The sequence below is a fragment of the Mustela erminea genome, chromosome 9, assembly GCF_009829155.1.
Source record: "Mustela erminea isolate mMusErm1 chromosome 9, mMusErm1.Pri, whole genome shotgun sequence".
NCBI lineage: Eukaryota > Metazoa > Chordata > Mammalia > Carnivora > Mustelidae > Mustela > Mustela erminea.
The window spans coordinates 10,391,323-10,418,802 of NC_045622.1; the positions used below are offsets into that span (position 1 = coordinate 10,391,323).

The following is a 27,480-nucleotide window of genomic DNA, read 5'->3' on the forward strand; positions in this document are numbered from 1 at the left end:
AAACCAGCCAAACATACTAATGGAACCAACAAAAGGGCCCAGAAGGATACCCCTACAGAGACACTTGATTTATGACAAAGGCACAGCACTGGGAAAAAGACAGTAGATGGTGCTGGGTCCATCAGCTAACCGGGAAGGGTCAAAAAGCAAAACTTCTGGGAGATAACACAGAATGTCTTCATGACCTTGGATAATGATTAGAAGAATAGGTAGATTGGACTACACTAACATTAAAAAACTGTTTTCATCAAGCCACCAGGAGCGAAAACCCAGAGTGTGAGAAGATCTATGCAATACATATAACTTAAAAATTTCCATAACTGGCTCTTTTTTTTAAAAAACTCCTACAAATCAGTATATAGCAAGATAGTAAATCCAACAAAAAGGCTGGCAAAAGACTTAACTAGGTATTTCACAAAAGAGAATAGCCCAAGCAATAAGCATATAAAGAGATGCTCAGCATTGTTAGTGTGCAAGTTCAAATTAAAGGAACATCACATGGTCATAATGGCTAAAATTTAAAATACTGACAAAACCAAATCTTGACAAGGATACGAAGCAACTGGAACTTGTTAACTGCCGGGGGGTGGCAGGCAGTCTCAGTTGGTATAACTGCTTTGGGAAACCATGCGGCAGTGCCTAGTAAAGACACAGCCCTCTATTCCTATGACCCATACACCGTATGACCCAGCAATCCTGCTCACAGTTCCATGACAGAAATGCCTTCGTGTGGGCGTTGAAACACATGCACATGAATACTCCTAGCAGCATTATGGGTAGTAGACAAAAAACTGGAAAGAATTCAAATGACAGCTAGCAGAATACATTGTAAGGTATAGTCATACAAAGAAAGAGCATAAACCAAGCAATGAAAATGGCTAAACTCTGCTCCCGTGAATCTCTCCTTCGATCCCAGCTCTGTTTCATCAGCCTTCCTCAGGTCTTGCCTCCGGTTCATTCATTTTGTGAAACTGTTGTGTCTTTCCTCTCACAATTCTTTCTTGAGGCAGGGAGGGTAAAAACGAGTTTATACAGCTTGGAGTTCTTAGAGGAGCTAACAAATCCAAACAGAAGCAGGTTGTGATTCCAGCAAGCCACAGGAAGTCTAACCCCCGTGTCAAGGGAATTTACACTGAGGTCAAGTGTCCTGATAAACCCTTGAAACATTTTAGGTTAAGAGTCTGGTAGGTTTCTTCCCCACACCCCCCCCCCCAACTCCACCTGGCCCTCATCCTTTTTGGTGATCCTTCAAACATGTAAAAACCCTGCTTACCCTGAGGCAGTTTGTGGACTCCTTAAGAAACCAGGCTGTCCCTAAAGCAGCCAGCAGATGTGAGGAGAAAGGACTCCTCAGCACTCCTCCTGCGGGTCTGAAGTGCCCAAACCACACATACAAATGGCCATCTGTTCCTTTCTTGGTCAACTATAGATTCCCAACAGCTGACCAGGAAGTAGCAAATGTGCGAAGGTACAGAGCAAAAGATTTTATTTATTTATTTGAGTGAGCAAGAGAGAATGAGAGAGAGCATGAGAGCAATAAGAGAGAGGGGAGAAGGTCAGAGGGAGAAGTAGACTCCCCACGGAGCTGTGAGCCCGATGTGGAACTTGATCCCAGGACCCTGGGACCATGACCCGAGCCAAAGGCAGTCGCCCAACCAACTGAGCCACCCAGGCAGCCGAGCAAAATATTCTTCCTGGCTACTGAGAGCAGCTGAGCAGTTGTTAAAAGGCCATGAATGCCAACTACCAAGACTTAGCATCCTGGCTCTGCTCCTTAAAACATCTAGGACCTTGGACAAACCAGTCCCCACCAGCATCGCAGGACTCCTACATGAAGCCAAACAATTTAACTGTGCACAGCACTCAGTCATGACAGAGATGAGAAAGGGAAGAGCAAATGGTGGTACTCGAAGCTTAAGTAGCAAATCAAATCAAAAGTAAGAAAACTGATCAATTTCCCATGAGACAATTATCTCTGCAGTGAGCTCTAAAACGCAAAAGCACTTTTGAAATTCTGTAAAAGATGGCCCACCACAAATTAGTCAAAACGTAAGAAAGTCCACCTTAAGAGAATAACTTTTTTCTCTCCTAAATTCTACAAATTACAGGGGCGTCTGTGTGGCTCAGTCGGTTGAGTGGTTGAGTGTCTGCCTCCGGCTCAGGTCATGATCTCAGGGTCCTGGGATGGAGCCCCGCATCGGGCTCTCTGCTCAGCGGGGAGCCTGCTTCTCCCTCTCCCTCTGCCTGCTGCTCCCCCTGCTTGAGTTCTCTCTGTGTCAAATAAATAGATGAAATCTTAAAAAAAAACAAATTCTATAAATTAAACAGTAGATAGACTTACAAGCATTCCAACTGGCAAATGGGAGGGAAGACACCAGCCACCACTAGGTGCTGCCCAAGAGTCACTCTCCCCCATCAAGATTCTGAACACTTTCCTCTGCTTTTCTCTTCTACAGAAGTAAAACTTCTTTAAAATGCTTACGGAGTCCGCCTAGTTCCGGAAGTATGTTTAAATGAAGGCCATAGCACACACCAAAGGTACAACAAATACTTTTATTGCACATTTATAAAATCTGCATAGTTGTATCAAGTGTTCTTCCTACCAGCTCTTCCCTCATTCATGTTAAAATTTGGTTAAAACACAATATCCAATCTGGAGCCTTTTAAAAATGGTCAGTTGGGGATAGTTTTCTCTCTACATATACATATATATAGATACTTTTCTTTCTTTTTACAAACCCACAGCCCTTATCTTTTCAAAGCAAAAACGGGGGTGGGGGAGGGGGAGGGGCATCCAAATGTTCTTTCGGGCCAGCAGCAGCCTTAGACATCTGTTGTTGACAATTTTTGGACACTAGGAGATTTCACTGAAATGGGGACCAACGCTCACAGCGCTCTCCTGTCTCGATCACGTTTCACCACGCCGTTGCGTCTACTGTCCTTAGTGCTTTGCTTTCTTTCACTCGGGACTGAGTGTGAGGTTTTCTGGTTTATTGAGAAATATAAAATAAGAGAGAGAGAGAGGAGGGGAAAGGCAGCTTTCTTTTGACTTTGCAGCATCCTGCTGCCACGCGCCCCTGTGTTTCTACCCACATGTGAGGCTGGCAGTTCATCAGCAACCCACTGCCATCTCCTGTCAAGAGACAGGCAGAGACTTCTCATCTCTTGCCGTTAAGAACTTTCAGATGTCACCTGTGTTTGATAAAATAACTAGTAGCTGTTCATCGGGTTCAGGTTCTGACGATCACCCTTCTATTCCACTGTCAAAAATATTTATGCCTCGGGATAATTTTAAAAGTGGCAAGAGGCTTACCGAAGCCCAAGCACGCTTGCAGGCTCAGGAGGCATTTCAGGTCTTCTGACATAATTCAATACCTTAATATACAACGGTTCTTGTGTTTTTTTAGTGAAATTGCTTTTCTGATTCTTTACCTAAAAAGTGCAATTTTATTTTCAATCCTTCTTTACACGCAGAGCATGGCTGGGGTCTGGGTCTGAATCTTACTTTCCCGCCTAATCCCTCCCCCAGGGGAAACACTGTGACAACAGACTTCTGTGCAACAGGCCGCCGCAAACCAAACTGGGTCTTGACCCCGAGGGGGCTTATTTCACTGTTACAGTTGAAACCCCCTGAATTGACTCCATGACAGCTGCAAATCGGCTACAAAGGTCATAGGGAGAATTGGGTCGAATGGTCGGAGGCTCCTTCAAGACAATGATTTCTGCAGAAGGATCCAGAAGCCTGGGTAGAAACTCTCCTAAGCACAGCTGTAGATTTTCTGTGGAGGGAAAAGGGATCGTTATGTACACAGCGAAGCAGGTCTCTGAGTAAAAACCAGCTAAGTCTGCAGCCAGAAGGTCTTCCCTAGAGCCCATTCATTCCCCAACCTCAAAGGTCAAAGCATCATGCTGGCCAGCTAACAACAAATGATTCCTTCGCTTCAAACCAGGAGTAAAGACTACTTGCCAGATATACCAAAGCGTTAGGTCACTGCTTTAAACCATGTGATGTGTAGCAGGAAAAGACTAAATATTCATTTCACTGACAGGCCTTCTAATCCATCCTTTTAAAACTTGAGAAAGTAGATAAGATACTCTATGCCATAAATATAATGGTGTCATCTCCTTTCAATGATTAAAACACAGGTGCATACGCATGGCGCTGTAAGTAAAGCTACGTGTCACAGAGAGTCTAAAGGAAAACTGAAGACATTAAATAGAAATTCCTAACTACTAATCATAGAATTTTCCACTCAATATTATAAACACAAATACTCAAGAAGTCAATACAATATCATTACGTCAGTGAGGAACGGACAAAGAGGCTTCATATTAGAACACAGACCAACTTTCTAAGGCTACCAGAACTCACCTAAAAATGACTAGTTTTAGGCTCCCTCTCCAAAATGCTTTGGACAAGCTAGGCCATTCCATTTCTCATTTTATGAACCTTGAGGGCTTCGTAGTTAGTAACCACGCTCTGTCTTGCAACTTCAAGTCACTGGAAAATTTAGTTATGGCCCCACCAAGTCATCAAGTTACATAAATAGATTTTGATTTCTAAGCTACAGAGTTTCGATTCTGGCAGAAGGTGTGACATCCCCGAAGAGGAATCATTTTATCAAACAGGCTTGCAGACTGTCTATGGGGGTGTTTCAGCAGCCAGGGGGAGGTAAGGAGAAGCTGAGAGGGACTGAGGTCCAGGATCCTACCCCTTGTTTCACTAGAGCAGAGCCACTCTTAACTCACTGACACACATCAATAAGCCTTCAAAAAGGTTTGAGATCCAGTGCCAGAGTGAAAACACCGTTATTTCTAAAAGTCTGAAGAGCCACATAAATCATCACAAGTGCCAACCGCAACCTACCAGCGATGTCTTGCCCGAGGTAAGAGCACCAGTGGTTTCTCATGACCTCGATGGCATGTAGGTCATCCTTGGAGATGTCGTTATTAATGATAAGGTGAATGCAGGGAATGATCAATTCATTCATCACATTAATGCCCTCCGTTACAGAATGGTCGTCGTTTGTTTCAAAGAGAGAAGCTGCTTTGGCGTTCAGCTCCTACAGGGAAAAAGCAGAGTGGGGGGAAAAACATTCTGAAAAAGATAAATACCTATTTTAGAAGAGCCTAAACAAGTGGTTCCCAAACTTTACTGCATACTGCCTGGGAATCGCCACAGACTACGGACGCCCCACCCCAGACATGCTGATTTGATTGGCGAGCAGGTGACCAGGACACTGGGATTTTTTAAAAAAGCTCCCGAGGTGATTCTAATGCAGCAAAGTTCGTGACCCACTTACCCAAACTTCCAAGTCAAGGTCTCGCCTACCACTTGCTTCTACTATAAGGCTTTATTCAATAGCTGCCAATCTCCACTGAGCTCGGAAACACCTGCAGAGCACACGCTGGTGCCCAGGCCCCTCCCCAGCCTCTGGTCCGAGAGTCTGGGGAGCGGCGCCACAGAGAGCTCCCTGAGGGACTCACAGGCACACTAGGGATTGTGAGCCAGTGATGGGAAGAACCTCAATCACTATTACCACTGATGAGCAGGACATTCCGGACATAATCTGTACTTGGGGATTTAAAGCATAATAAAGTTCAGATCCATCAAATCTACCAGACCCTTTTTCCAGCTTCAAAATGTCCTGCCACACCCTAGAACTGATACAGAACTCAACATACACGTCAGAAAAGGAAGCCCTTGAGATGAATGAATGTCATGACTTAACCTCCTCCATTTGGTAGTAGCAAGGCAGGGGCAGAAATGCTGGCTGCACTCTTCCCAGGACAGGCAATCCTGCCAGGCAGCAGGGAGGCCCAGGGCGGCTCACAGGCTAAGGGCCAGCCAGCGCGCTGTAGTTCTCTGAAGGACCAGCACATGTATAACCCATCTGCTAGACTGACGGAATATAGGTCTGCCATTCCCCGTGACCGCCAAATGCAAGTGAGGCCAGGCCAGACCTCCAGTGCTGTGCGACAGTGATAGTAACAGAACAGCAGAACCAGTTCTTAGGGTTTATACCATTTAAAAAAACAATGAAATATCTCAGGAGCTACTCAAATTCTCATCTAGTAGCTTAGCAGGGAACACTGCATAGAACACAGAAAAAACACTGCATTCCTTCAACACATATCCGTTGCATGCTTACGATGTGCCAGTTACAGAGAAAACAGCCAAAGAACAGGGTCTGTGCTCAACGAGCTCACGATGCGGTAGAGCAGCGATGTGATGATACACACCGTATTGCAGATGTCCGAGAAGGGCCCAGGAAAAGGAAAACACAAACTGATTCTCACCCTAACTTCAACCAGGGGTCGAAGAAGACTGATATTCATTTAAGTAACTTAAAATCATCTGTTTCAATGTACGACTACTCTGAAGAGTTGAGAAAAATCTAAAAGTTATTGAAGATTATTCTATTTTTTAAGTTGTATTTCTTTGTGGCTTCAAGGAACAGAGGTGAAGACAATAAACTAATACAAATCGCGGGGCGCCTGGGTGGCTCAGTGGGTTGAGCCTCTGCCTTCAGCTCAGGTCATGATCTCAGGGTCCTGGTATCGAGCCCCACATCAGGCTCTCTGCTCAGCTGGGGGCCTGCTTCCCCCCCTTCTCTCTGCCTGCTGCTTTGCCTGCTTGTGATCTCTCTCTCTCTGTCAGGTAAAGAAAGAAAATCTTAAAAAAAAAAAAAATTGTCAGGTTCTACTGACAATACATACCAGAAGGCATTTTCTTCGGTATAAAGCGATGACTGACTCCTTCACCCCGCGGCGAGGCCCCTTCATCAGGAGAGCGGCGTTGCTCTGATACGCATAGACCAGGTAGGAGAGCGCCTCCTGGTACCTGAGAAAACGGCATATCAATTGAGGGCATTGACCTCTCTGTCCCCCCAAGGGCAAATATTTACAAGGTGGCAGTTAATGGAAGCCCCCAAGGACAGAGGCAGCGCGGTACGCTGGGAAAAGCCTGAGAGCCAAAGATGGCGGCCACTCTCGGCTCTTCTGCAAACTGGTCAAGAAACCCAAAGTGCTTCATGAAACTTCCTGCACTTCCGTTTTCCTCAACTCTAAAGAAGGGGACTGCATGTTTACTAAGGTCCGATGTGACTCTAAAATTCATTTTCTGGGTTCATCTTCATTATTCAAAAGGAAAATCTGGCCATTACGTATCTTTACCACCATATCCATCACTACGTGAAGGATGAAAAACCACGTGTGATGCTTAGTGAAACAGCGGGAAAAGGAGAGGTGCCCTGGTGCATGAGGCAAGGGAGGGGAGACACGGCTATGGTTCTCAGTACTCCCAGCTGGGGATCTGTTAACAGCGCCCTGACCAATAATCCAAGAGACGTAAAAGGCCCACATACTTTCCTTTTTGGTAGAGTTCCAGGCCTGTGAGGAGATACACAGACACCTTTCGAAATAAACTATAATCTTCATGCCACTTCTGAAAAGGAATGAATGCCATTAGCAACTATGGTCACCATAAACGATTCCCTCACTTGCCACTGTGGTCAGTGTTACGTGCCATACAAATGCTTATTGAGCACGGAAACCACAAACACGAAAGCTTTTCGATAATGATGTATTGACCATTCACGATGTAAGCCCACCGCTGACCTTCATTTTCAGGGACCTGTTACTTCCTCTGAGAAACAGAAATGTTTACTTCACGTGAGCTTTAGAATATATCATGTTAATTTCCAGTAACCCTGTCACCCTGTCAAAGTCCTGCAGCTCTGGTCTGAACAGATGCCTGTCACGGTCTCACAAGAACATGTGCAAGCAGGGAACTCAGATGGACAAGGCTGTTCCAATCGCCTACAATAGCCCTCAGCTCGGCAGGTGCTGGGGTACCCCGAGGTGTCACAGAGCACTGTGTTACTCGTAACACAAGGCTTTTTTGGGAAATTTGTATTTTTCCACACATTTTAATGCATGGAAATTTCACTTCAAATATAGAATTATTCAGAAGATATTATTTTAAAACAAACCAAAACCACAAATCAAGAATTTGATTTCCTAGATCCGAGGCTAAAGTAGGTATTAAAAGGAAATAAAGGATTAATTTATTCTAACGGAAGAATGGACAAAGAAACTGGTTATTCTGAGGGTCAGAAAACATCATTTACCTCTTCTCACCCAGTTGTTTTTTGGGGGGTTGTGGGGGCAAGGCAGTCTGTGATGACGTGAAATTGTTAGTCTGGCCTCAAGAATTCATGTTTTTGTTTTGCAGACTTAAAGAAAAGACTTCACCTTGTACTCTTCCATATTCATGTCGTCGGGACCAATCTCCTTCAGTTTAGCTTGCGCCACCTTCATGATGCTGATGGATCTGTGTGGCACAAGGGTCAGAAGCTGTGAGCAGGGCAGGGCGCCACCTCCCTGTCAGAGCCGGTCACTGGGCCCAACCCAGAAGCGGTGGGTGATGCGTCTCACCTTTCATCGTAGCTAAGATTCTTATCTGCAAACTGCTCCAGGAGGGTCCGTTCTACTACTCTTTTGGGCGCTTCATTTTGGAAAAAGTAGACCAGCACGTGCTGGAGCCGAGGGTCGCTGTGAGCAGTGGGCGTCTCTTTGGCAAGCTGGTAGAGCCTGGAGTATTCTTCATGGAATGCCTGGGAAGGGCAAGACTGGTGATCAGAACAGGGCATGTTCAGGGCTTCTGCTCATAGAACCAGATGCCTGTGCGCTACAGAGGTTCTCATAACTCCAAGGAGACTTCCAAGAAACTCATTCTGGGGAATCACAGAGGCAACCACGGAATCCGTAAGCTGTTTACATTCCATGAGGGACAGAACTCCTGTGGTGCCAACGATGTACTACACTTGGGAGAAATTCGTTTTTCTCATAAGGCTCTAAGAAAAACAAATATTTAGTTTTAATTAGTATCCTTGAGTCCTGAGGACTGGAATTTTTAAAATGCACATAAATGCAATTTATTCAAGCACCTTAAATTTTATTGAGGTGCCTTAAAAAGCATGGCCTACTTTCTTGTATTATGGCTCCCAAACCATAAAGACAATGTCTCCTTCCCAGTTTTATTAATAGATATTTCCTAAGGACAACAGCAAGCTCTCTAGGTGGGGCCTAACTTAGTTCAGCACAACTCACCAACGCTGCGCTAGCATCGAGGGGAGGCGCTATCGGTACCATGAGAGGGCCTGTCCCTTAGGTGGCAGGCAACAGAGTTTTGGGTGTTACTTTAAGGGACAACATTCTTCATCTCATTTTTTTCTTACCATCTAATAAAATTAAGTCCCTGTTATTATGATACCTGTGGTATAAGGATTAGATTTTTAAAAAGAGATACCTTAATAAGCCCTGCTTCAGACCCATCTCGGTCAAAGGTCTGACGGGCTTTAGCTATGGCCAGGATGACCCCTTGCATGGCGGGGCTCAGCATCACCTACCACAAGAAGGCACAAAACACAGAGAGAAAAAGGAGAGAAAAAAGTTCAAGAGAAGACTGAATGGAAGAAAGGCAGGCAGGCTGCTGAAGGGAAGAGTGGCTGTGAGCCCGGGACCAGCACCTGCCGCCAGCCCAGACTCACATACCTGTGCCCACACCCCCCCCACAGCCCTGTCCCTGTGCACCACGGCCAGACCCTGCCCGGGAAGAGCTATTCCTACAAACGCTAATGTAAGCAGATAAATAAAGAGGGACATCGGAGAATATTTATAAATGGCACTGCTAAAGAATCAAGTTAAATGATCGCTCTCCCAGGAAGTGTTCCCCGTGAGAAAGGCGACAGGGTTCTGTAATTTGGCTGTCTTGCCTAGGACACAATTATTTCAGAGTTTTACTAAAATGATCGGTACTTTTAAAACAATCTGGAAATTGGGTGGTATACAAATACGACTTCATAAAGTCAAAACCTTTCAATGATCTGGAGAAAAAATCCCACAGGAAGAAACAGAACCCTGCGGGACAGGATTCACGACTGTCTCGTGCAGTGCCAGCATAAAGGGGACCGATCATAAGTAACTTGGGATCCCACAGCTTCTGAAAGTTTTAGGATTAAAAGCAACTTCAGCTTTAGGATTAAAAGCAACTTTTCATTTGTTTGGCCCACTAGACAACTGGGAATTTTAGATTTGGAGGAAAAACAATGGACTAATATTACCAAAGTCAGAGGTTCCTAATTTAAAAGGCATTTTTTTCCCCTCATAATACCAAGAAAGGAACCAAGTGCTACGTTTCTGAGCCACCTAGACCCTGCACTGCCTCCATCAGTATACGCCTGGGCAGACAGATACCAGGGGCAGCATCCGCTGGGAACCATGCGAGCTTTTACAAGACGTAGCTGAGGTCAAAACCAGGCGGGCCCTCCTATTTATTATTTGTTCCCATATTAACTATTGCCAGACACCTTGGCCAAGCATATGGGGTCAGGTGGGAAGGAAAGAAGGCTGGAGAGACGGCGGAGTCCTGCACTCGTCTCTGTACCTCCTCATCATATCCATCTGCATCAGCTCTAACCAGAATCCTCCCCACACTGGGGATCTCGACTTCAGACGCCTCAGAACTAGGCGGGGCGGCAGACTCTGTGTCCTTCGCCTTTGGGGGCTGCTCTGACTGCTCTGCAAGGGTTGTTTCCGGGGGCATGGGCTTCTTGGGTTCAGCTTCCTTAAGCTGTGGCAGTAGAATAGAGAGAGAGAGTAAGAAAAAACAGGAGAAAGAAAGAGTGACCGGTTAAATGCAGCCGAGACACAGAGTAACGGAAACGTGAGAGACTGGGGGTCTCTGCTGCGAGCCCACCCCTCCCGCCCACCCGCATGGGGGTGGCCCGCCGGTCACCTCATTCAGTGCCGCCTCGACGCCGCTCCTTTCATAGGCCTGCGCGGTGTTGGCAATGGCCTGCGCCGTCTGCTCCTTGACAATCACCGCGTGCTCCGACGCCAAGCAGCGGGCTCCGTGCGAGGAGGCTGCCGAAGGCTCTGATAAGGAACGGGACAGAGGGGTTAGTGTCTGATGATAAACAACCTCTAGAACACTGCAAAAGGCAAGCAAGACAGACACAAAGCTTCATCTACAGCCCTTCTAAAGAACTTTTAAAACAGAATCCAGTGCAGACGTTCTCCAGAAATGAGTGACTCAAAGACACGTCCACTTTATCAAGGACGCAGTGATGGTTCCGGAAAGTTTAACGGGCTCCTGACTGTCCTGTTGTTTTAGGTCAGTGAAGCCTTCTCACAAATGGCCTTTGTTAGGAAGATTATCTTAGAGAAGAGTTTTCACAGAGTCTACTTATTCATCCTATCACAGCTTCTCCTACAGCCTGGGAAACCGTGAAAACTAACCAAGGGAAAATATAGGGAGCTCATTTTGCTGATACATGTCTGCTCATCAGAAAGGACATCCTGAAGCCGTAAGTTCCTCTGCAGGTCATGCAACACCAGCTACGCCTGAACTAGACATCGTGCAGACTGTGGCAGGCCCTCCCTGGGCTGAAGCCCCAGAGCTGGGCTCAGGAAGGGCAGGGTGGAGCCTACCAGACCACAGGCTCGCAGAGACCCCCTGCCCCCCACCTCCGACCTCTGCACCTGGGGATGGAGAGAAATCCTGTGATGCTGAGCTGCTGGAGGATTCCATTTGAGGGATTTTGCAAGACTGCTCTTCTTCCCACTCCTCGACTTCCTGCTCAAACCTCCAGTTATCCTCCTGGATGTAATGCTTCAGTTCAACAGACAGCGCATCCACTTCTCCTACCATCTGATCCGATTCGCTCGGGGCTGCCTCTGAGACAAGAACAGAGACAGAGTTGAACGGCAGCGCCATCCAGCAAAAGGTCACAAGGAATCAGAAGGTCCTCTCTAGAAAGAAGGAAGTAAGACGCTTTGTCCATTTTCTTACTCCATGTGAAAAATACGCACATACATAATCCGTCAGAAGCAGGGACGACATAAAGCCAACAGTCACACCACACCAGTAACAGTGCCTGGCGGATTAGCAAGTAGGAATACCTACTGAAGGAATGAATCAATCAATCAACAATTGATTAACAGAAAGCAGGGATTCGGAATAGAGGCCAACCACTGGCAAGATAGCAAGAACGGACAGAACATTTGGAAATACAAAAAAATCATTAGATCCGGAAATTTCAAGCTGAACAGTTCTATCAATGTAACCACTACAACTGTTACTGATAAGAATGTCCATCCCCAGATGGTTAGAGATGAATTCCAAGACATTTATATTGCCTCCAGTTCCCCCACAAGTGAGTGCTACCAGAAAGCAATGTGATACAACAGTTAGATGGTAAATAATTCCTGGCGGATAATTAAAGGCCTGGATGAAAAATGGCAAGAATATCACGGACATGTGGAATCTCATTTTTTTTTTTAAGATTTTATTTCTGTTATCTCTACACCAAACGTGGGGCTTGAACTCACAACCCTGAGATCAAGAGTCGCATGCTCTCCCGACTGAGCCAGGCAGGTGCCCCTAAATTTTAATTCTAAGCCTATGACTAAATCAAGATAAGAAGTCTACAGTAGAAAAAGCCATCCATTTCCTGGGTGCCTATAATTAGTCTTTCCATTAAGCAAATGATAGTTTCCATTTATCTGTTTCTATAGTGCAAAAATGAAGCATATGTGTGGTATGCAAGGCTCCTATCGACTACCAACAATAGTCTGGTCATTTGTACAACTCCCACAGGCAGTTGTCCCTGCTCTGGAGCTGCAAAGATGCAATTAGGAGGCTCAGTTACTGCTAAGTGGTCATTCTGTCTATCCCCTGTCCCCCAGCCACACCAGCAGATCAGAAACACAATGCACTGCCTGGACCAAATGCCTTCTGTGTTTCCGTACTTATTCAGCCCAGGACAGTTTGAATAGGATAAGAAAAAGCCTTCCAGGATCTCAGATGTGAAATGCTGGCCACCAGACCTTTCCCAGAAAACATGAAAGGAAGAGAGAACAAGGTAAATGTACGACAACATAGAATCTGGAGTCAGAACCGGCTCTGGATCTTGGGTTTGCCATTCATTCCCTGGCTGTAGGACTGTGAACGCGTGGAACACGTCAGCCGGCACATAGTAGGTAATAAAAATTCCCACCCTGTCTTTTAGGGTTGTAAGTTATTAGAGAAATAAAATTTGAAAGCCTGTAGTAAAGAGGAAAAGTTCCAATATAAATGCTAATGATAATTGCTCTGAGAATTAGTAGTATTATGAGAAGGATGAAATTGTTCAGGCAAAGCCACTCGTAAAATTTAGCTATTCTCAAAGAGTGCAAAAACCTATGCACGAGGATTTCACTAAAAAAGGGGGAAAAAAAACAAACTCGCGCCAACATAAAAGTCTATCAATGGGAAGCTGGCTTAATAAATTACATACATATTCCATGCGATGGAATTACGATGCAGCTGTTAAAAAGAAGGAGCCGGTTCTATTTATAAAAATACAGAGATTGCTAATACACATGAAAAAGATGTAGGATAGCAAAGTAAAATATCCCATTTGGGGGAAAAAATGGGGCAAGGACACATATCAGTAAATAAAATCTAGCATCTGCCCAGAACATTTCCTGAATACTCCCTAAGAAACCTAAGAATGAACACATGCCAAGTCCAAGATGGGGGAGTAGGAATGCAAACTTATTTTTTTAAATTCTCTTTTATACTATATTTTTTAAATGCATTATTATTTTATAGCAAATTCTAGTTTAATTTTTTTAAGATTTTATTTATTTATTTGACAGAGAGAGAGAGAGAGAGATCACAAGTAGGCAGAAAGGCAGGCAGAGAGAGAGGGAGAAGCAGGCTCCCCACCAAGCAGAGAGCCTGATGCGGGGCTTGATCCCAGGATCCTGGGATCATGACCTGAGCCGAAGGCAGAGGCTCAACCCACTGAGCCACCCAGGTGCCCCACAGTCTAAATTTTTTCTTAAAAACTGTAAGAGCAGGTGCCTGGGTGGCTCAGTGGGTTAAGCCTCTGCCTTCGGCTCAGGTCATGATCTCAGGGTCCTGGGATCAAGTCCCGCATCGGGCTCTCTGCTCGGCGGGGAGACTGCTTCTTCCTCTCTCTCTCTGCCTGCCTCTCTGCCTACTTGTGATCTCTCTCTGTCAAATAAATAAATAAATTCTAAAAAACCAAAAACAAAACTATAAGAGCATTCCCTTCTGTGAGGAGGGCTTCTACCAGGCTATTTTTACCTGCACTGAAGTGAGGTAGCTGGTCGTTTATGTACATGAGACAGTAGGCACTAACGTTCCTCAGGCCCCCGTAAGAATCTCTCTCAAGTTCTTCCCAGGAAGACTCAGTAACAGAGATGTCATTGTACTTGAGCCAGACTTGTCGGGGTTGATTATAGATATAGGCCCAATAGTGTCCAGCGTTGGCTTGCCCTTCATGAACAAGAACAGCGTGCAGGCGATAAGGCACCTGTGGGGCAGAAGACACAGTCCAGAGTCAGATGAAGCAAAGTAAAGGATGCTTTAGGTCATTAATATCCAAACTTACCATCAACCATCCAATAAGAAAACTGACTATACACGTGCTTGGTGTGGGGCTAAGGGAAGCATCCTGACGATTCAATGTGAACTAACAGAAACACAGTCCTGGAATCTACCAATTATGTTTCAATTCCTGACCTACTCGATGACTCTTTAATTTCCTAAGGTCACAGATCTAAAGTCAAAGATAACGCAGACCAATTTATCCCCCCAAGTCCAAACTCAGTTTATCTAAATTTAGAAATCACCTTCACCACTCAGGTTGGGAAACATGTACTGCACTCTCTTGGTCTATACCAAATTTCAAGCTGGCACATTTCATCACGAACCAGTCATATGGTCCCTACATTTCTTCTGCCCAATGATCCATCCACCTATCTGGGGCGAGGACCCTTTTAACTCCATACTTGTTGGTTGAAAAGCATTTGTTTTTTTCAATATGGAGAAAACAGAGCAAAGCTTTAGGTGCCAAGCAGGTGCTGACGATAAGAAGGCAAATCGGCCAGAGAATCTTCAACCTGCATTCAATCAGTACATTGACAGGTTTTTCTGGTGGGGACATTTCTGAAATGATACAGAAGAGCAGAAGGAGAAAACCCAGGATTTACAGGGCATGTCCCTGCAGTGCCTCCGTAAGACCTGGCAGCAGACAGGGTTCTCCACTACCTGCCACGCACACAGAAGCCAGTGGGCACTTGTGCTCAGGATGGCGGCATCTTTTCCCCTCCATGCCCACGATGTATGCCCAACAAAAATGTATTTGGACAGTAAGAATTTCTGCCTTAACCACATTCCCTTCTGGAGTTTTCAGGGAAACAAAGCCTGAAAGCATGCTGCTAAGCAAAGCATCGCCGCGGATGACAAAACTTTGGCAAGGGTGGGTACCATCCCTGGTGGGAATTTTCCCCACTGCATGACTTAAAGGACCACTTGATGAGAAATTCTTAATGCTTGACAGCAAACCTTTCTACTGCATGAAAAAATAGCAGGTGGCAGAATCAAAACAAATATGTCTTAAATTTTATTGTTAGTAGACGAGACATCCTTGTTTTGGCCTAAAAATAAACAGAAAAATACCTATTTCTGTCCTAAGTTTATTCTTTTAACTCAGGGAGGTTCCCATTCAGTCTCAGAGAAAACTATTCACTTTTCTTTCCGGTCTACGTCCGCACATGAGGACATGCCTTGACTACCTTCCCATCAATAAGCATCCTACCTGCCGAAGGAGAGGGTCACAGTACATCTGCTCCATAGTCTGGGTAGTGCTTGCAATACAGTTCTTTAAATCTGTTAAACACACACACACACAAACAAACTTAGTTAAAATGACGTCATTCCATGGCACATGGGGTGCTTCGGTCAAGCAAAGAGAACCGCTTCTCGGGGTTCTGACGATTTCAGCCTCACTTCATAACCAAAAAGGACTGGAGGCCTTCCAAGCAGCTAGTGCTTTAGGTTACGAAGACTTTTAGTTTAACCTAATTCCATTAACGGTTTAAAAAAGTATCTCTTATAATTGGCACCAAAATTTCCTCCAAAAGAAATAATCTCCATTTAGAAAAAGACCTTCGTGGGTCAGGTTGGGTGTAAAATGAATGTCCCTGAGACGGGACCTGAGAGGAGAAGGCAGAGCAAAAGGCAGGGCGAAATTTCTGTGATGGGAACATGGGAGAAATCTGGATTTGATGATTTGATTTAATTTGACTGATCGGATTATTTTATTTATTTATTTAGCTCCCTAGATAAAAGAAAGGGAAGGAGGGAGAGTCTGAGCAACAGGACAATGAGGCCAAAGGACCTTTAAAAACAGAAGGCTGAGGGGTGCCTGGTTGGCTCAGTGAGTTAAGCCTCTGCCTTCAGCTCTGGTCATGATCTCAGGGTCCTGGGATCGAGCCCCGCATCGGGCTCTCTGCTCAGCAGGGAGCCTGCTTCCTCCTCTCTCTCTGCCTGCTTCTCTGCCTACTTGTGGTCTCTGTCTGTCAAATAAATAAATAAAATATTTAAAAATACAAAAAACAGAAGGCTGAAAAATTCTATCTTACATGGTGTACATTGCTCGAACACTCTCTGCCTCATCAGCCTCCAAGAAAACCTGCTTCATACAGACAAGATTCATAAACGTGGAAATCTACGAGAGCTAAATTTTAAGTCCAGGTCAGCTAAAGCCAGAGTTCACATAAGCTACAGGAACAGAAATCAGAAGGTTTAGAAAAATTCCAGCTGAAGGTGATTGTGAGTGTCTAAGAGTCCCGGAGAGTTCCCAGAAATTTTGAGGAGGGTTTCTAGGAGGGATCTTTCCACAGTTGTATGATGGGAGGAACTGAAAGTCCAGAAGCCTCCCAACTCCCGAGTCGTGCCTCTCCATCATCTATGCCTAACTTCCGGCGGAAAGGGAAAGAGTCATTGTCCAACAAGCTTTAAAAGAGCCAACCTTGTATATCTTGTTCAATCTCACTCCTCCACCTCTGAAGACAGGTCTTAACAAAGTTTATCTCCTCATCTGTAACGGTCCGAGGAGCTGGCTGGGCCGGCATTTCCATGGAAGACCGGGAAGATACAAGTGGCTTATTCATTGCCTTAGACTTGGGCAGAGAATCTTCAGGAGAAGAAAAGGTACCTTCAACAGCCGGAGAAGAGCTTTCTTTACTTGAACTGAAGAAAGATAAAAATCGCATTCACATGATAATTTCCAAAATATGCCTTGGCCTCAGTGTACTTTGTAATGCTAACTGCCGTATGGAAAAGTACTGCTATAATGTAGTGCGTATTTGCTCTAGAAAGGCGCCGAGCCAAACCCGAGCCAAACCACGCGTTTATATGCATCATCTTATTTAACACTAGTTGCTTCTTAGGCAGATACTATTATCATGCCTAGTTCACTAGTTATGAACCTAAGGTTTAGGTAACTAAACAATTTACCCAAGCTCACCCAGCTAGAAAATTATGGGATTTAAACCCAGATCTGAGTCTATGATTTATGCTCTTATCACTTCCAAGAAGGGATGTGAAGGAAGAGTTCAAAGAAGACAGGACGGGACTGGCAGAATCGAGGCATCACTACAGAGTCTCCCTGATGCAGACGACTGAATAAAATACATGGAAGCAACATACGTGAAGCACGGACTCTTTCCCAGTGGGTTCTAGTGATTTTATTAGACAGGACACATACAGCCAATCTGATCTGAACTGGGAGAGAATCAGAGGGCTCATGTGACCTGGCTTCCCGGTTCCTTGCCAAGTAAGCCCCTCTTGGCTATCCTCTTCAAAGTCTTGCCAGTTCTTGAACGTTTTAATTGTCTACTCACGAATAAATCTTTCCCTGAGGTTGACTTGGTGGAGCATCCTTCTCAGCAGGTGTGTGAATGGGGGGCAATCCCTGGGTGGCAGCTAGCTTATAGCTGGTTCAAACCAAGGGACGCTTGGTGGGGCTCGAACACCACTGCAGATAGTTCAAGAAGCCTCTGAAATAATCCCACCCATCCTGTGGGCAAGACAAGTGAGTGCCCTGGTGGGAATCAGGAACACTCCCACCTATGTGGGCGGTAAACGTTTTCCTTTAAGACCAAGAACTCATAGCCCTTGCCCTCTAATGGGGGGAACCTTTTGTGGTGGGAAGATGGGGCACAGTTCAATACACAAAGACCCCAATGTGTACCATCTTTTTTTTTGCTGTGAAGATTTTATTTTAAGTCATCTCCACACCCAACATGGGGCTTGAATTCCCAATTCCGAGATCAAGAGGGGCATGCTCCCCCGAGTAAGCCAGCCAGGCGCCCCGCCCTGCGCCAGATGCACTACTTTAAACCTCTGCTCTCATTACCTTTCCTCGGTCGCCAGGTCAGAAACCGGGCAGTGTGCTGATGAAAGCGGTAACATTGTGTGAGCATCACTTTGAGACGCGGTGCTTTCCGAGGCCGGTTTTGTACTCGCAAATTCAATAACGTATTTCAGCATGTCAGGGAGCGGGAACCGAGCTGGGCCTGAGCCGTACTTCACGTACCTAGGAGGCAAAGACAATGGCGCTCTACTGGCCGAGTCTGTCTGGCACCCTGCAGCTCGCTTACAGACCCTCTGCTACCGCGTGGACCCCACGCACAGGCTTACTCCCGAAGGCTGTGCAGTAGGCAATGCGTCCAACAGTCCATAAGGCGAGAATTCTCTACAAAAGTAAAAACTGGCAAGTCCACGGGTTTACATCTGGCAGAAAACATTTCAAATGGGCGCCTAATTGAAGTGATGTCTAAGCTCTCTCTTGATAGCTTGTCACATTCTAGGCTCTGGCCAAAAAAGTAAATTCTATTTCTAAAAGGAAAACAGATATATTAGCAGTAGGCAAATCTGAAAATCACGCTGGTATACAGGTACCCGAGGGTCTATTCTTTGCTACCCTTAAGACCCCTACTTGGAAATTAAGAATAATGAGAGAAAGCTGGAAATGAAAAGTAGGTGTTCACAAAGGATAGAGTTGAAGAAAACTGGCAAATCTTTCTTTTGTAAGGTCCTTATTAGTACCCTATTATTCATGCATTCATTCAACAGCCTAGCCCAGTCACAAATTACTGAAGATTTCTTTGGGATTAGTAAATAATATATATCTTCAATATGTAACCAAAATAATTAACAAATTATTTTAATACTATCCAATATTCTGTCATTACCAGCACATGTGAGACTCAGTAAAAATATGAACTTTAATGAACTCTGTAATTCACTAGAGGGGACAGCATTTAAATAGTACTAGTTCACTGGCTGGGTCAGGTGAATCCTCTAATTATGGGGTTCCACTTACAAAGGGATAGGGAGGCACTTGAAAAGAAAGAAAAAAGTACAGAACTAGGAAGAAAGAACACTGTGTCCGTATCAAAAAGGACATTGTGAAATGAGAATACCAGTGGAAATAAAGTACAATGCAGTTCAAAGTCAACCACATGTTAGAGGGTAGAGAGCAAAGACACTTCATCCTCACTAATTTGAAGGAGAGGTAGAATTAGCAGCTGGCTGTTGTAGAGAGTGGTGGCCTTCCCTGAAAAGGATGTCAAATACGTCAACTCAGAGGAAACTTAGAAAACCATACTGTTCCTTAGATGTATTTTCTTGTCTTTACTTCAGCTACTATCGGTGTATCTAAGTAAATTGCCTACCTTTCGAGATCTAGTTTCTCCATGACGTCTTCTTCCACATCCTACCCACCCACTGTCTCCCCGACCCCAGTGAACTTCTATAGGACAGGCTGTGAACCTCCAGTCTATACCACAGACATGGCCTTCAGAAGCATACAGGTTTGTGGAAAGAACTAATTTACACATGACTGGCCTGGACCAAAGCAAACATTTCTTACTAGAAATGCTGCACAGACACAATAGGCCATAAGATCGCATGTCATCATTTACAACCAGCCCTTTAACACTTTCATACGATACTAGTAACGCAACTTCAGGAAAAAATGTTCCTCTAAAAAACCTGGCTTCAATTTTCCGACATAATCATTGTCCTGTTCTACTGAATTAATTCCTTTAGACACACTGCTTCATAGAAGGCTGCATCTATATGCAGTTAGTAGAATCTGAGCAAAAGTAACTTTAAAAAAGATGTCTACACTATATGCAAGAAATCTCATTTTTCTATTATATCAAGGTATCCTAGGGAAGAAATGGTGAACCTTTGTTTCCTGATAAAAATAATGTATTTGCCTGGTACAAAAACTCAAATACAAAAGAGTGTAAAACAGATCATAAAAGTCACCCACTCCCATCTTGGTTCCACTACCTACTGGTAACCACTACCAGTTTGTGTATATCTTCCCAGGAGCAGGTCACACTTAGATAAGCAGTTTTTTTTTAACTACCCAAATAAAATTATTTGAGATTTAAAAAGTTGTTTTATTTATTTACTTATTTTAAAGCTTTTATTTTAAGTAATCTCTACACCCAACATGGGGCTCAAACCTACAACCCCGAGATCAAGAGTCACATGCTCTACTGGCTGAGCCAGCCAGGTGTCTCTTAAAAGTCATTTTATTTATTTATTTTTAAAGTAGTATCATACTATAGGAAATGTTCCTATACTCTTTTAAAATTTAAAGTCAGAACACCCTATTGGGTACTGGCAGATTGAGTTTTTCTAAGTTATAATACGTCAGGTATATTTGGTTCTATAAAAACAATTACATTTTTCCAATCTTACAAGCCACCACTAAAACCTTAAAAGTAAAATATAGCCGCAAGTAGAGTCCTGTAAATCACTTCCAGGACGGTATTTGAAGAATCAATCCTCAGCTTAAGTCTATATAAGACAACTAGAGAATTGATCACTGAACACCTTGGACAAGTTCTTCCCACGTGAGAGACAGGAAGCTGGAGATAGGGACCTATAGGAGCAGGGTCTACCTTGGGCTGGTAGAGAAAGTGCTGTCTCTCACAGAAACAAACGACCCACACAATGGAGTGGGTAGAGGAGCGGTGGTGGTCACAGCAACACTGAAATGGATAAAGGGGGAAAAATCCATTGACGTTATATGGGATTTCCTTCTTAAATGCTAAATCAATGGGATCGATCTTTACTAGAAAGAAATTACATTGATTCCTCCTTAGAAAGTCATGGGGTGATTGCAGGAAACAGTCAGTGGGAAACGAATTGACAAAAAGGGAAAGATTCCTCCACGAGAGGGAGGACTTTGTCTGTGTCACAACAGTCAGCTCTTTGAGTCATTTCGCACCTGCTCCGGGTAGAACAGCACTGTTTTCGTTTTTAGCTTTCCCAGATCCTTAAGAAAATGCCTTCCCGAGACAGAGGGACTGCAGTACCGTGATGGTTACCTCTCTCGTGTGTGTGAAGATGACAACGAGGGGAGTAGAAAAAGTAAAGGCTATTAACTCAGAACACTGCCAGGGACTGACCTGTGTGACTCTGTCCTACCAGCCCTTGGGACTACTGTTGACCCACGGATACTCCGGCCCTTCGTACAGACTGCTTCATGCTTAGAGAATTTTCCTTAGCTATTCTATTGAACACACTAGTTAATACTTAACATCCAAATTAATTTTTAAATTTAAGCAAATTATCTGGTTTTAACGTTCTAATCTTTGTTTCACATCTCTAAGCACAAAGGGGTCATGACTCACCTTTCCAGTTTTTGCTGCAGAACTTTTATTTCCTCCTTCAACTTTCGAATACACTCTCTCTTACTTCGAATAAGCTCTTTGCTCTTGTACATGTACCTAAGTAAAGGATAACACGACAAATACAATTTTTATTTATTTATTTATTTATTTTTAAAAGATTTTATTTATTTATTTGAGAGAGAGAGAGATCACAAGTACGCAGAGAAGCAGGCAGAGAGAGAGAAGGAAGCAAGCTCCCTGCCGAGCAGAGAGCCCAATGCGGGCCTTGATCCCAGGACCCTGAGACCATGACCTGAGCCGAAGGCAGAGGCTTAACCCTCTTAGCCACCCAGGAGCCCCAAACACAATTTATATTTAAAAGCATTAATGGCACACAGTGCCAGCAAACAAGGGATACAAAGGAACTTCCTCAAACAAAGGGCATCTATGAAAACATATGGTTAAGATCACACTTAATGGTGAAAGACAAAGCTTTTCCCCTAAGATCAGCAACAATGCAAGGATGTCCACTCTCGTCTCTTCTCCTAAGTGTTTTACTGGAGGCATGGCCAGTGTGAGAAAGGGAGGAAGCAAGGGAGGGAGGGAGGGAAGGGAGAGAGAGAGAGAGGGAGGGAGGGAGGGAGGGAAGGAAGACATACAAATGGAAAAGGAAAAAGTAAAACTGCCCTTAGTTGCAGATGACATAATTGTCTACATAGAAGGGACCAAAGAATTTACAAAAATGCATTAGAATTAGTAACTGAGTTTACTGAAGTCAAAAGATATAAAGTCAATTAAAAAAGAGAGGGGCAGGAAATTATCTACTGCATCTCTGTATACTTGTGAAAAACAAATGGAAAGCAGAATTTTTTTAGAAACCATTAGAAGATCTAAAGAATGAATTACTTCAGTAAAAATTTCCTCAGACATACGCAAGACCTATATACTAAAAATTACAAAACAATGTTGAGAGAAATTATTGATTTAAATAAATGGAGCTATACCACGTTCATGGATTAAATAATTCAAAATAGTTTCCCCAAATTGATCTAGAGATTTAACATAATGCCAATCAAAATCCCAACAATTACTAGGTAGTTAATTGACAAGCTAATTCTAATATTTACTAGAAATGTAAAGGATCAAAACAGCCAAAATAATTCTGAGGAAAAATTAACATGATCTGATGCCAAGATTTACAATAAAGCCACAGTAATCAAGACAATGTGTCACTCACAGGTTTAAGATTAGACAATAGATAAAACAGAGACTTCAGATAGACCCACAACTACATGCTCAATTAATTTTTGACAAAAGTACCAAGGTAATTCAATGGGGGAAAGCATAACTGGACATCCATCTCTCCCCTACAAAAAAACAAAAACAAAAACAAAAGCCCTCATCTCATACTACATATATAAAAATAAACCCTAATGGGTCATAGATATGAATATATGAGTTAAAATTACATAATTTCTAGGAGAAAAAATGGAAGAAAATCTTCGTGGCCTTGGGTTGGCAAAGATCTTTTAAAATATAAAAACACACTCCGCAAAAGAGAAACTGATACATTAGACTTTATCAAAACTAAAAACCTGTTGTCTCCTAAAGACACTGATAAGAAAATGGAAGAGATAGCACAGATGGGGACTAGGTGGTTTTGTATCCAAAACATTATCAAAGAACTCACTCTTTACAACTCAGGATGAACAGAATCAACCCAATTAAAAAATGGACAAGAGATCTGAAAAGACACTTCACCGAAGAAAATAGCCAAATGACCATTAATTAAGCACCGAAAAGAAGCTCAACATTGACAGTTATCAGACAGATACATGTCCAAAGAAAAATATAATATTCCTACAAACCCACTAGAATGTTAAAATTTAAGACTGATGATTCCAATTATGAGCAGATTTGGAGCAAATGGAACTCTCTACACTGCTGGCGAGAAAGCAAAATCATACAGCCACTTTAGAAAGCACTCTGGAAAATTCTTATACTATTAAACATACACTTTTCATACAACGCAGCAATCTCATTGCTAGGTGTTTTACCCAGAAGCACTAAAACCATACCAAGACTTTGGGTGAATGTTCACAGCAGCTTTATTCACAATAGCCTAAAACCAGATACATCTGAAATGTCTGTCGACTGGCGAATGGGAAGACACTGGAGTATCACTGCAGAGAAATACGACTCAGTATGGATGAATTCCCAACACACTGTCCTCAGTGTGAGAAGACAACCACAACGGAGTGTGTTCCGAATACTCATGCCACTATTGTGACATTCCAGAAATGGCAAAAGCACAGGGCCAGGAAACAAGTCAGGTGGTTGCTAGGGCCGGGGGTGGGGGAAAGAGACTGACTGCAAGGGGCACGTGGGAACCTTCTGGAGGACGGAAATTCGCTACATCTAACTGTGCTGGTGGTTACTTGACTACAGACGTTGGCCAAAACTCATTGGCTCTACACCGAAAAAATGGTAATATTGTTTCATATGTAAACTATACATCAATAAACCAGACTTTAAAAAGATTAAAATCCTATGAAGTCTGTCTAGGAATTCTTTTTTTTTTTCCAGGAATACAAACACTACTGAGATTGGAAAGAAATGCCCTGTGGCTGCTCCACACTCTGCCTCTTCCCAGAATGAGCAGGCTGTCCCTGGAAGCCCAGCTACTGAAGCTGTCCCGAGACGACACGCATCCCCTGCGAAATGCCAACTCTTGGGCCCCAACCTAGAGCCAGAGAATCCAGTGACTCCACATCTGCGTATCATCGAGACCCCCAGGCGATTCCTACACACACTATACTTGGTAAATGCTTCCTTCTCCCTCTGTCAAACACCAAGAAGACACTCAACCACAGAACTCACCTGTCCATGTAAATGATCTGAGGAAATTCCAGCTTATTGTGAATTTTCTCTGGCTGGCCAAGGGACTGATTGAACTCGAATCTTGACAGTTCGAAGGTCAAGACTGGAGGTAGCTTTGTAAACCAACGCTATGTCAGAAGCAGAAATGCAAAAGAAAGAAGTTAATTAGGAAACAGCAAAAGCCAGATTTAAAACATCCCTCATTAAATTTTTTACTTCTGGCACAGAATTTATATTCAAATCAAATTCACCCTAGAGGTTTTTTTTTTTTTAAATCCCAAATACTAAGATGACCACTTAGCCTTGTGCCCTCTCAGAGAATGTAGTGAAACATTCCTCAAGACTCCAAATTTATAAGCCAGTCAACAACATTTTACTCGACTATCATCCTCAGAAATACCCACCCTTAAGTAGGTGAGCTGCGCCAAGAATCCTCACTGCTTACTAAGTCATTAGAAGTCAAAAGAGGATCAAAACCTGAAGAGAATAGGCAGCCTAACCAAGGAGTCAGAAATTATGACCCAAGCAGCAGCATAAAACTAAGGAGTCAATTATCTCCATGAATCAGCGCAGAAGACACGTGTGTATGAGTGTGTGTGTGTGTGTGTGTACTATTTATTTACAGTATATTAACCACAATTTGAATTCCCTTTCTTTCTAAAATAAGAAATCTGAAAGAGCCTCATGATTAAGAGTGCTCAAGTTTCTGAGAAAATCTCTGAATTCTAAGACTTTACAGATGTCTCACAAGGGACCCAATCAAATCAACCTAGGATGTTAACCTTAAGTTTCAAGAAAAGAAAGCAATGACTTATTTTAAAAAAAAAAAAAATCTCAGCTGTTCCTGATCACAGATAAGGAAGAGCTAAACCAGGAGGGGCATTTCTGTTCAATTCACCTGTATGCCAGCAGGTCTGTAAGAACAGCTTTAAGACGTTCCCTTTACCAAAGGTGCAGGTGGCTGAGTTCCCTTTCCTTTGTTGGCATGAGATGAATCCAGAGAGCCTATCCAGCTACCTCAGGGTAAATCTAAATAAGCATAATGATTTTCTTTTCCCTTTTTTTTTTCTTTTTTAAAAATAGTGTTCCCATTCTTGAATAAAGGTCTCCAGAGGTCTAGGTAGCTGGTGAACATCCCCTCTCTTTCATACACAGATGGGACAGAGGCTGTGCCTCCCATCCAGGAGTCAGCACTGGCCTCGAAAAGCCAGGGAGGCAGCAGCTCTCTCCCAGTGCCCACGCTGCCCTACAGCTCCCACCCTTGACATGGCTCGTGTGAGGCTCCCGACTTTAATTAAAAAAAAGCTCTGCTTTCTCCGATAATAATTACCCAGTTAGACTCACATAAGCCCACAGTTTTGTTTCAAAATATACAACGAAAGGAGAACAAGCCAAGCTGTGTGGTATTGGCAGTTATGCTCCAAATTCACTAATTCTTAACCCAACTGGAATTCTGAGGCATTAATTACCCTTGCTCTCCCACCAACTGCCCCCTCTCTTTCCAACCCCCCAAAATCAATGAACGTTAAATGTGAAAAATTTTAAAAGCAAAGGCAGAATTTACTATGAAGAACAGTAAATATTGTAATAGGGAAAATATTCTAAATGGCATACCATAGGAGTTAATCACTGTACTTTTACCCTCCGAAAATATGGAGGCAGTGGGCTCTCCCTACTGGTACAGGTAGGCTTCAACAGAAAAAGAGAAACTTGATCATACTTAAAACATCAGAAGCAGCATACAACCTTTATATGATTAACTCAAATTCATATTTTCAGCAAAGAATTTATTTATCAAACACTAAGACTGACTAATTCATATCAACTCATGCGAGACCTTCAGACTACTAGTTCGATATCCGTTAAGTGTAAAGTTATTTACTATAGGATGGGAAGACAGTTTGCCAAAAAAGCTCGGTCCTACTTAACTGGTTTTGTCACTGGCACAGCAAATAAAAATATCCAACTTACCTCTTGCCCATACTTCACCGAATGATCGGAAGGAAGCAGCTCAATGTCACCCTCCACCATGGCCCCTTCCAAACATTCGTCTAAGTTGCGATAACCATTTACCTGAAGGGGATACTGGCCGAAGGTCTCATTGTTACAAAAGGGCTTTCCTAGGCAAAGAAACAGATGGCTTTTTTAAAGACCTCACTAGTATTAACTGAAGCCTTTTTTTATGGCACCACAGAGACAGGGTTTTCCTAATTCAGCAACTTGCTGAGAACCATTAGAAGCTACTTAAGCCTTTTAGGGCCACTTCCAACAAACCGGATCCAGGCACTGATCGTGAGCGACTGCTACTGTCACAGGAAGGAAGAAAAGCAGATACGACGTGCCTCCTCATCAAAGACTACGCCACCTCTTGTGAATTAGTCTTGCGGAGAAACGCCTTACCTGAACCTGGTCAAACTCTAGATCCAACTAACAATTTATAAAAAGAGGAGTAGAGAGGAATGTGAAATCATGGATGTGCATGCAAGTAGCGAAATTTCAGACTGTGGGGAATCGCACAGAACAAACCACCTGGTTTCTTAAAAAATACATTCCAAGGTAAAAAGAGATTGGGAGGACAGTGTACAGATTTTGATAAGAAACTTAAAAGACGTATCAATGAAATGACCTGCATTTGGGTCCTGATTGAAACAAACTGTAAAAAAATAAACACATCACCCACCCCTCCAACATATAAAATTATAAAACAACTTGGAAATCTGGACACTGACTGGATATCTGATATTAAACGCTACTTTTCCGGAGTGAATAGTGGTGTTGCATTGTTTTACAGAGAATATCGGAAGGGTAAGAGAAGAAAGGAGTTAGGGAATGCCTGGCCGTGAACGAAAGGTGGCTGAGTTCATGGGGATTTTTAGACTGCTCTATCTAGATGATAAAAAATTCTCCATAATGAAGAAGAATTAAAATTACACAACCAACACAGAGCTTAGTTAAGCCTCTAGAGCAGAGAAATATTTTTGGCAGTTTAACTCAACAAAATCTTTTGAGATTAGATATTACATTGGAAATAACACAGAG

The 27,480-nt window shown here is 43.4% G+C and overlaps 1 protein-coding gene across 7 annotated transcripts in view; it reads right to left on the reverse strand.

Moving 5' to 3' along the window:
• Window positions 1–2,728: 2,728 nt before the first annotated feature.
• Window positions 2,729–27,480, reverse strand: part of USP28 (ubiquitin specific peptidase 28) — a 56,789-nt gene continuing 32,037 nt past the window's right edge. For 3 of the 7 annotated variants that reach the window (XM_032357661.1, XM_032357660.1, XM_032357662.1), the window contains exons 10-26: window positions 26,413–26,561; window positions 24,442–24,569; window positions 21,583–21,678; window positions 18,282–18,461; window positions 16,893–17,113; window positions 15,678–15,748; window positions 14,162–14,390; window positions 11,548–11,742; window positions 10,802–10,941; window positions 10,451–10,636; window positions 9,314–9,409; window positions 8,440–8,618; window positions 8,257–8,335; window positions 7,368–7,447; window positions 6,721–6,844; window positions 4,868–5,063; window positions 2,729–3,779 (exon numbers count right to left, since the gene is read on the reverse strand). In XM_032357661.1, coding sequence (XP_032213552.1) covers window positions 3,604–3,779; window positions 4,868–5,063; window positions 6,721–6,844; window positions 7,368–7,447; window positions 8,257–8,335; window positions 8,440–8,618; window positions 9,314–9,409; window positions 10,451–10,636; window positions 10,802–10,941; window positions 11,548–11,742; window positions 14,162–14,390; window positions 15,678–15,748; window positions 16,893–17,113; window positions 18,282–18,461; window positions 21,583–21,678; window positions 24,442–24,569; window positions 26,413–26,561 — 2,525 coding nt within the window. In that variant the 3' untranslated portion in view covers window positions 2,729–3,603. Of the gene's footprint in view, window positions 3,780–4,867; window positions 5,064–6,720; window positions 6,845–7,367; window positions 7,448–8,256; window positions 8,336–8,439; window positions 8,619–9,313; window positions 9,410–10,450; window positions 10,637–10,801; window positions 10,942–11,547; window positions 11,743–14,161; window positions 14,391–15,677; window positions 15,749–16,892; window positions 17,114–18,281; window positions 18,462–21,582; window positions 21,679–24,441; window positions 24,570–26,055; window positions 26,137–26,412; window positions 26,562–27,480 lie in introns of those variants that run through there. The other 4 variants (XM_032357665.1, XM_032357664.1, XM_032357666.1 and 1 more) reach the window with 3 other exon arrangements.